Source organism: Octopus sinensis, linkage group LG23 (genome assembly GCF_006345805.1).
Source record: "Octopus sinensis linkage group LG23, ASM634580v1, whole genome shotgun sequence".
Lineage (NCBI taxonomy): Eukaryota > Metazoa > Mollusca > Cephalopoda > Octopoda > Octopodidae > Octopus > Octopus sinensis.
This window is the reverse complement of record NC_043019.1, coordinates 9,794,591-9,805,603: the sequence shown is the minus strand read 5'-3', so window position 1 is coordinate 9,805,603 and position 11,013 is coordinate 9,794,591. Positions and strand designations below refer to the sequence as shown.

The 11,013-nt window shown below is 33.6% G+C and overlaps 1 protein-coding gene across 23 annotated transcripts in view; it reads right to left on the bottom strand.

Moving 5' to 3' along the window:
* Positions 1 to 11,013, bottom strand: part of LOC115223449 (protein couch potato) — a 364,376-nt gene that overhangs the window by 3,852 nt on the left and 349,511 nt on the right. For 20 of the 23 annotated variants that reach the window (XM_036512443.1, XM_036512446.1, XM_036512445.1 and 17 more), the window contains 2 exons: positions 10,557 to 10,598; positions 7,811 to 7,921 (listed from right to left, as the gene is read on the bottom strand). In XM_036512443.1, the coding sequence (XP_036368336.1) occupies positions 7,811 to 7,921; positions 10,557 to 10,598 (153 nt within the window). The remainder of the gene's footprint in view (positions 1 to 7,810; positions 7,922 to 10,556; positions 10,599 to 11,013) is intronic. The other 3 variants (XM_029794008.2, XM_029794012.2, XM_029794010.2) reach the window with 1 other exon arrangement.

The window sequence follows — 11,013 nt, the reverse complement described above, 5'->3', positions numbered from 1 at the left end:
CAAGCTGGCTGTGGACAAATGTACCACCATGCATTTTGGGAAGAGAAACCCAGCGTCCACCTACACCCTCCACAACACTAGTCTCAAAAAGTCTTCATGTGAACGTGACCTGGGTGTTATTGTCGACAGTGATTTGCGTTGGACAAAACACATCGCTAAAATTGTCAAGAAGGCTGAGGGTGTCTTGGCATCACTCACCAAATCCTTTGTGAGCCGCTCTCCGACTATCTATCTGCGGCTTTACATAGCTATGGTAAGACCTCACCTGGAATTTGCATCACCGGTCTGGAACCCCTATCTTGCCCAGGATATCAATCGTCTGGAAGCTGTTCAGCGACGTGCAACCAAAAGAATACCCTCCATCAGGCATTTGCCATATCCTGAACGCCTTACTTCCCTGGGTATGGACACATTGAAACTCCGACGTCTGGCAGCTGACTTGGCAGACACCCATAAAATTATCAACCATCGTACAAACAATAACTCTGAGCACCTTTTCAAACTCCACCCATCTAACACCCGTGGACATATTTACAAAGTCAGAAAACAGCACAGCTCCCATGACTTCAGGAAACATTTTCATGCTGAGAGTTGCTGAAGCATGGAACAAACTGCCAGCATCAGTTGTTAGTTGTCGGAGCATTGCATCCTTCAAAACTTCCATGCTTCCTGAGATTCGCCAACACTACACCTGATTTTCTCCCCTCCATACACCTGATTTTCTCCCCTCCATACACACACAGGCAGGTATCTGACTCATACATTGTTCGCTTTCCAGACATTTTTACATTACTGCATGTACTTTATATGCACTTTCTGACAAGTTGTGGTGCACCTGAGCACTGTATACAATAATTTCATTATTATTATATTATTTATTCATATGCACACATTTGTATGCATGTATGTTTATACTGTGCATTTATGTATTTATATGTGTGTATGTAATTTTATTTATATATATATATTTGTGTACATGTGTATAAATGTATGTCTCCATGTAGTTCTAAATGTATGTACATGGCTATAAGATTATATGGTTGTGTTAGTGTGATAGCATATTTTTTAGTGCATATGCTTTTGTAGGTGTACATATGGTTTAAGTTTTACTACAGTCCATTGCGTTAGAAGACATTTTGAGGTGTGGTTAGAAAATGATCAAAATTTAAGGTCCATAAGCTTTTGTGGTCTTTTGACTTTTTAACTCTATTTAAGAATAAACTATTGTTTGATACTATTTCTTTGTTTAATCTTCATATTTTCAGCTGTCTCTTCTCTGTTTAATTTACTTATATCATATTTTTATATAGTTTTAAAGCTATTTATTTATTTTTATACCTATTTTAACTACTTTACTTCCTCTTTTTAGCCCTTCCAGCTTTTGTTTATGGTCAATTCCCTAAACTTCTAATTAGCACCTTAATTGATATGAAAGAACATATCTTTATTTTTACTGAGCAAACCTCAATCTTCTGTGTAGTATATGACAATTTTTTTCTGTGCATACTAAGAGTTTAATTATTTGTGCAATCAGGGTGTTCTGGTGATCAGTATAATCAGGGTGTTCTGGTGGTATAGACGTGTCATTGAAAGATATTCCTGTCCCTTTGCAGAATGAATACACTAAGCATCAGATCAATAAAATTAACTCTATACAACGAATTTGATGGAAGGCGTACCATTTCGACAAGAAGACTAAGTTAACTGATCTGCTTTGTGATGACAAGTTTTTAGGAAAAGAAGCCCTCCTCATAACCACCATCTGTAGGACTTTGGAAAAGATCTACTGAACATCATCCATAATATTAAATTCAAGAGGAATATTTTACATAAAAGGTAGAGGACTTTCAACTCTGCAGATTTTGCAGATAGAAATATGGTTTGTTGAGTTTTCATATTATTGGTTGGTCTTCAGGCATTTAAAAAGAACTGTTAATGCTGCTATGCATAAAAGCTGGCTCTACTCTTATACAGTTTACTGTTTTCTGCTGAGGAGGCCAAGGTGTATATATTTATTTGATCATTTCTGTTAGAAACATAAAGTCCTAATCAGGAAATATATATTATTATATATATTATTATTTATATATGGTGCACCTGAGCACTGTATACAATAATTTCATTATTATATACAATAAGTACTTGTATGAACCATTTATTTTCCATGTTTCCTCCCATTTAAGCTATTTATATATACTTAATAGCACCACTGGAAATTCCAGATTTGTTGGACATTTACAGAGAATCATTAAATTCATAATTTCTTTTAGAATTCTTTCTTTACCTGAAGTGTTTGATTTTTGAGATGGTGCGAAGTCTACAAGAGTGGTACTGAAAATATTCTATCAGGAGAGAATATCTTTGGAAATTATATTCTTTGTTGTACGCTTCTCACCTCTTCTATGTTGAGAATTATTACTTTTTTACATCAAGAAGTGAGAAGTGGAAGGAGGTACATACAGTTGTCCATGGTAAAATACTGATGCCTTTCTATTGTAACTATGTTTCTAAAATGATTAAGATATGTGGGAAGGGTACTGCATAAAACAAACATTTTAAACAGACTTAACTATAGGACAGAATTGAATACCTAATTCATGACTGCACTTGAACCCAGACTTCCAGTGAACTAAGTAGCTGGGTTACTGAACTGCTGTCACATTTTACTATTGTTTATGTGGTGTATACACTGCTCTAAATTAGTAGAGTTAGTGTAGGATACCTTCATGGTATGCCAATTAAAATACCATGACATCTATTAGATTTAGGAAAACATTTGTCTGAAGTAGTTAAAAATTTTCCAGCAATCTTGGTTGAAACATATGAACCGAAAATTGGGTTGAGCCAGAGGACAGCATGGTTCCTATAGCTGTTGTTTGGCTTATTTGATCTAGTGTGGTGTACAGGATTGGAACAGTTTACTGTGTTATGAGTAGTTAGATTATTGTGTTATGTGTGTCTATGAGTTTTGTTGGTAGTTCATTGCCTTTGACCAATTCGTCTTGGCCTGTATTTTTGATCTGCGTAAGTTCTCATACTGTAATGTTGTGATGGTGTACATTGTGTATTATTATTGGAGGAATTGACAGCATTATGTATACCTGTTTCTTGTAGATATTGAATTTTTTCATGGTACCTAGCCCTAGCTAAAGCAGCATGTGATTCGAAAATTTTTTTTATTAGCAGATAATCTAGAAATTCTTGTAGAAATATTCTTAACTAATCTCCGAATTATCAAGGGTGGATGGTTGGATGCTACATTTATGTAATTAATATGATCATTTAGCTTATGAAATGGTTCAAATAATCCAGTTTCTATACAGTAGTGGCTAAAATTAGAGAATGAAAATAAAAATTAAAGATATTTACATTTCTACTTCATTTTTCCGAATGAGATTGTTACTGTATATACTCTAAAGCATGTCCATTATATACAATAAAATTTCAAGAAAGTGATTAATAACTAAATGATTTATAATGGAAAAAAAAATGCTTATTTGAAAATTACAAGATGGACAAAATTAGAGAATGTATGATGTAAAATTCAAGAAATCAAAATTTTGTCAGAAACTTTACAATCCACATCAATATATTAATAAAATGTCTACACTCTTTTAATTTTCATGACTTCAGCATATCTCCGTCCACAGGATTTTTCCAATTTCTCACTCTGTTCTAACACAATTTTATTCTCTTCTTCCTGAGGATTTTCCCCCAAAATCATAACATTCACAGGTCTCTGATCTTATCGCCAAGTATCTTCCAAATTTTTTCTATGGGATTGAGGTCAGAAGCTCTGAACTGGCCAATGCGTCACAGTAATCTTTTTAGCTTCAAACACCTCCTTAACTATTTTAGCACTTTGATATGGAGCATTATCTTGCGTAAAGACTGGCTGATGAGTTGGAGATGACCTCATAGCTGGCACAACATGCTGCCATGCTGCACAATGATGTTTTTGTATATGGCTGCATTCACATTACCATGGATCCAGATCAAAGGCCCAACACCTACTGCAGAAATCATACCCCACGCAATTTAACCCCACCTCAAAAAACTTCACTGATTTCTTCAAGCATAGGGAGCAATCTTTCACTCTTAACACGTCTCACATACTGTATGCCATTAGAGCCAACCAAATTGAATGTACAGTCATCACTGAAGAACACACGCAACCAGTTGGTGTCCGTCCAAAGTACATGCTCATTGGCAAAGACTAACCTTGGTTTTCAGTTCTTTATATTGACGACAGGTTTAATGGCGTTGGGACGCGCATGAATCCGGCTTCCTTCAAACAACGAGCCATAATCTTCTGAGACACAATCATTCCGTAATCATAATTTACTGGGTGAGAAATTCCTGCGGCAATATTGAAATGGTCTCTTAACATCAGCCTCTGAATCACACAGTCTTGCCGAACACTTGTTTCCTGCGGTCTCCCTCGTTTTTCTAATGACACAAATGAGCTTGTTTCTTCACAGAGTTGGAAGAAACACTCTTTGATCTGTTAATGTCTCTGGTGATAGCCAAAATTGCTATTCCTTCTTTTTGCAATGTGAGCACTCACTTCCTGAGGCTTTTATTAACTTTGTGTCAGCTTTCCACGCTTGTTAATTCACTACAGCTCAATATAAATCTTCACAACTTTGTTGGTCAACTGAGTTTACATTGGTTGGAGTGCTGCCAGATTTTACTTTTTGAATTTTACGTCACATGTGTTCTAGTTTTGTCCATCTTGTATTTTTCTAATGATCATTTTATCTATTGTAAATTATTTAGTTATTAATCACTCTCTTACAAAATATATGGTAAATAATATTCTCATTATTTAAAGTATATACAATAAAAATTCCATTCGCAAAAATTAAGTAGAAATGTAAATATCTTTTTATTTTGTTCTCTAGTTTTGGCCACTGCTCTCTCTCTCTCTCTCTCTCTCTCTGTATGTATATATATATATATATATGAGGAGGTACCCAAAAGTAATTGGAAATGTCTTCTGAGGGGCAAGACTGTTATAGTTCAGGCTTCTGCCGCTAGACCACTTGATGCAACCCTCAGGCATCAGCCTGCCCCACCAATTGGCAGTATCACGTGACATTGTTCAGCTACGTGGTGCACCTTTGTTTTGTTGTGCTTCTCCCCTGTTTGTTGATTTTTGTGATGGCTGAAGTGAAAGGTCAGTATGCTTCTGTGAAATTCTGTTTTCTGCTGGAGGTAAACAGTAGTCAAAACTGTCATCATGCTTCAAACAGCTTACAAAGGCACTGCCATGGGTAAAACTCAGGTCTCATGCTTCAGGAATGGTCGCTTGTCGCTTGAAGACCAACCATGTTCAGGGCGACCATCCACTTTCCGAATGAATGACAACATCACAAAAAGAACTCGTCTTAAAGAACCATCACTTGTGCCTTGCTTGTTCACGAAAGATCAAAAGCAGTCACAACTGAATGCGTGCCGTGAATTGAAAGAACAGTTGGAAGTTGATCCAGATCTCTTTTGAAGGTAATCATTGGTGATGAAAGCTACTGCTATGGAATTTGAAGATGTGGAAGAGGTGAAGAAAAATAACAACAGAGGTGTTAAAAGGCATCTCTTCACAAGAGTTCCAGCGCTGCTTTGAATAGTGGCAAATATGCCTGGACTGATGCATTGCTTCAAATGGAGAATACTTTGAAGGTGATAAAAGTATAAAGATGTAAAACTAAGTGAATACAATAATATTACAAAATTCCAGTTTCTTTTGGGTAAGTATATACACACACACACACACACACACACATATATATATATATATATACATACACACAAGGTAAGCAGAGTTAGTGTTTATAGTAACCAACTAAGGGATAAAATACCCGTATTTACAATCAGGATCAGTTACCTGTGTTACTTCTGGGCATGGGTATGCAGGCACGCTATGCTCGTAGGGTAGAGGTAACAATAGAATAAACAAACTACAATAATTTAGCTTGAGATTAATACCAAAAGTTAGTTCAATACCTTATTTCCTGAACAGCAAGCCAACAGATAGTTTAATATCCTTTATCCTCAATAGGTAACCAACAGGTAATTCATTATCTTAATCTACTCAATAGGCAATTAACAGTTAGTTCAATATCTTATCTATTTAATAGGCAGCTAACAGGTAGTTCAGTATCTCATCTTCTCAATAGGCAGTTAACAGGTCGGTCAATAATTGATCTACTCACAAAATGCCAACAAATATCTCAGTACGTTATTTACTCAATTCTTTATTTAATTAGGAGATAGTTTCGTACCTTAGCTATTCAGTATGTAGTTCAATACATTATTTATTACATAATTCAATAGGTTATCTATTCAGCATTACATTTTTATCCAACAGTAATTCTAACCCTTATCTTCACAGCTATCATGCCCTTTACATTTTTGAAGAAAAAAAACCCAGTTAATGAGACAGGGTACAGTATTTTAATGGTACTTATATTTCCTAAATTGATGAAAAATATATATTAACTCAAGCTTGATTTCAAGCTGGAATGTAGAGAAACAAATTCAATATAACCTCGTACCCTACCCTTTAAGCAGGCTTATATTAATCATACAAACTTTTGTTGCATATGTCTTTTAGGCATTTTAAACAAGTACTTTTGCTCTTTATGTTTCAGTGAAGTGCTGTAAAATCATTTATGCAGAGAGCTAAACTGAATAAAGTATAATAATATGGATGAAAAAAATCAGTAGATCATCTAACAAAATTTTCAGATTTAGTTATGTTGCTTTATATTCTGAGCTTGATCCCTGTCAATGTGTTTGACCCCCAAAATAGTTGATTGGGTGAGTATAAAAATTTATTTTAATACTAATTGTTTCTACTTCAAGACAGTCAAAAATGTTGAAGGATTGGGTTAGTTGATTAATTTAACCCTAGTATGTCACTGGTACCTTATTTTAATGACCCTGGAAGGATGAAAGAAAAGGTGATACTGGCAAAATTTGAGCTCAGTATGTAAAGAGTTGTAACTAAATCTAGCAAGGCTCTGTCTAAATTATTGATTATTCTGCCATTTCACTGCTCTTTTATGTAAATGATAATTACAAAGAAATCTAACAATAGCACAAAGCCAGAAATTTTGAAGGATAGTTACAGTTGTCGTAAAAATACAAATTCATGACTGATACCAATGTTATCAGCTCTGAACAGATGAACAGCAAAGACAGCTTGTGGCAGGATTTTTAACTAAAAAATGTGAAGGAATCTGACTAAATACTGCCATCGATTTAGTCTGGCACTCTACCGATTCTACTACTCCATTGAATTCCATATAATTTATAATAATAATAATTTCAAAGTTTTGGCACAAGTCAAACAATTTTAGGAGAGAGGGATAGTCAATTACATCAGCCTTAGTACATAACTAGCACTTTATTTCATCAAGCCTGAAAGGATGAAAGGCAAAGAAGGTGGGATTTAAACTCAGAATGCAAAGAGATGGAACAAATGCCGCAAAGCATTTTTCCAATGCTTTAAGGATTCTGCCAGCTAATGATAACAATATACAAGTTAACAAATGTTATGAATATCATAAAGTTAAAAGATTATTGAAACAAATATAAATATACAAAATTAAAAATTACAAATCAGAAGAAAAAAATTAAAAAGCTGCCCACATTTCCTTAAAATCCTTAAAAGAATTAAAAAACTAAAATAAACCTCAAGCAAAAATAAAATAAAAAAAAACATACAAAGAAAATGGAAATACTCTTCCCATCAAGTTTTTCTTTACTTTTTTTTTTTGTTTGTTCTAAATTGAAATTGGTGTCCTACCTGGTTGGGGATCATACTTCCTATGTATTTCGGATAACCAGTATCCGATAAGGAAGTGTTTATCCGATGTGTATTTTCTGGAACCAAGATTTTCTGATAATTGGGGTTTACCTGAAGTAAATATGATAAATGCAAGAAAACAAAAGTGAGAACCTGTTTCTTTAAAACATTTTTGAAGGTTTTGTCTATTGTTCTTTGTTTATATTTTTTGAAAATTTTCTTTTGTTTATTATTATTATTATTATTATTATTATTATTATTATTATTGATATCATTACTGCTACTACTACTATAACTATTAAAAGTGTGGAGTGTCAGAAACAATAAAGTGCCAGACTAAATGTTGTCTTACTTTTATTCTGCTACATTTTGATTTTAAATCCTGCTATGCAGAGTTCATAAATTTAGTACCAGTCATAATTTGAGGTGCAATTTAAATACCTGTTCCCATCCCCAACAAATGCATGGTCTTGTACTAAATTATAAATTATCATTATTATTATCATTATTATTATTATTATGTATTGGATAGAGTCAGCGGTAGTAGCATGTTAGATTAAATAGAATCATGGTCATTTACATTCTGATTACAATTTCTTCTAAGATCAATAAAAACAAGTATCAGCAACATGCTAGGGTAAATTCACTTCCTGGGATTGTACTTCTCTCACATACATTTCAAGCCTTAGGAAAATGTAAGAATTTTTTAATTGCTATTTAGCTTGCTTTCCTAACCATGAACTTCTGGGTTCTGTCCGATTGCATAGCACCTTGAGTAAATGCATTCTACTAGAACTCTGAGTCGAACAATGCCTTGTGAATGGATCTGCTGGACAGAAACTGAAAAGCCCATAATATATATATTTATATTTATGTATCTGTGTTCCCACCATCCATGACTTGACAACTGGCATTGGTTTGTTTACATCCATGTAACTTAGCAGTTTATCAAAAGATGCCAATAGAATACTACCAATAGTACCGGGCTTAAAAAAAAGGAAGTACTGAGGTCAATTTGCACAACTAAACTCTTTAAGGCCTCAGAATCGTTACAGTCCAATGACTGAAACAAATAAACCATAAAGGATATTAATATTTCTTTCAATTGTAAGAGGACTGGAGTTAATTCCATTAATCATACACCTGCTTTGTAGCTCTTTCACCAGAAAAATAAATCCTCATCATCTTGAAATTGTCATTAGCAAAAATAGTAAGCAGCTGATTAAGCTCCCAACTCTATGTAAATTCATTCTTCTAGATTTTGAACAGGAAAGTTCAATTTTGCTTTTCAAATCAGTCTTTTAGGAAAGCCAAGATAATAAGCTCCAGAATTAGAGAAGAGCGATCAAATAAGCAATCAACTATCTCCCCTCACACTTCTCCCCCCAAAAAGGGAATCCAACCAACTTGCTTCAGTATGAAGCACTACCACCACAGTCGTTACTTTATTATCAATGATTTGGGCTGTTGATGAGGGTGGTTAGAGACTGTCTACAATGATGGTGCAGAGGACCATCATAGGACTATAGATTCTGTATGAGCTTTCTAAAAATTCATGAGCATAGGTTTTAGATTAAATAGGGAAATGGTTTAGTCCTTTGTAAGGATGTGAATGAGCATACAAAAAAGAGACTCATGAAAACCTAAGAAATGCAAAGTAACTTGGAGTTCAAAATGATCCCCACACCTCATCAGAGCAGATTTCTCAGACACCTATCACAAACCTTCCACAAACACAATGAAAAATTAAATTACCAACATTGGAACTGTAACCATCTTATATTAGTGTTCCAAAATCTAGTAAGTAGAAGATTATCTCTTTTCTCAACTAATATGAAACTATTCTATAGAGCAACAGGTTATAATGACATACCTCCAGAATCGAATGATATCAAGGAGAAAAAAATCATGTACACCTACGTAGAAAACACCAAAGTGCAATAAAGTAATAACAAAATTAAAAAGCAAAATCTTATGGTTCACCCCGCCAATCTCACACTGTGTCAAACATATTTTAGCACAAAAAAAAAACAAGCATTCTCCCATAAATCAGTTACAACAAATTATTTAACAAACATAACTACAAAACCAACTGCAGCTCAACCACCAACATAAAGATACCCAAGAACCCTGATAATCAACATCAAGATCACATACATCTTCAGAAAGCCAACCCCTTGCTGATCAGATATGTCATGTAATATGCAAGTAGTGGTTATACAAAGCTGAAGTAACCACCACTGGACCTACTTCCAAAACCAAACAAAAGAGATATATAGGAAAGAGAGAATTACTTTTAAGAAACAACAAAACAATCACACAACTATTTTAGATATACTGTAAAGAGAAATGCCACCAAAATATTAAGTCACATCTGGAGTTTAAGCCACAATGCTAAAGAATTTAACATAGATTGGAAAATACAAGAAAGATGCAAACTATATACATCAAAATGAATGATGTTTATATGTGCAAAACGGAGAAGAGTCTCATATTCTGGAATACAAGAAACTCTTACACTTAAGCACACAATTTTCTTTTTGGATATATATTAGAATGTACATCGAGTGCTAAATACTGACTATTTGTAATGTAATTTAAATATAAACTATATTGCTGAAATTATATATATATATATATATATATATATATATATATATATATATATATATATGTATGTATCAGTGGTTGATAGGGTAATATAAAATTATGAGGCTTTATGAATTTGTAAATCTTGTTAACATACATTTTGGAACATTGATGAAGATACTGCCTCCTGGAAAGCATGCTAAAAAAAAACAAAAATTAGATAATATCTACATAGAATTTCGCTATAAGATTCATGATAATAATTTCTGGAAAAATTGACAAAGTTGATGAATAAAGAGTAAAACATGCAACCAATGAAAAATTAAAAATCAAGTTTCAGTGGGGAAATATTTGAAGTGTGATACAAAATAAAAATAACTAATTGTATAAAAGCCATTGAAATTTGTATGTTTCTATGTTTGTTGGCTTATATCGTGTTATTCCCATGGTAAAAAATTAGGAATGAGGGGGAAAAAAAAAAGAACCAATCTCTAATTTCATAGGTAAGATGTTTGAGATGTAACAGAAAAGAGAACTGGTTCTTAAAAAATTTGATTCCCACAAATCTACACACACATACACAAGCACTTAAATAATAAATATTTATATATACG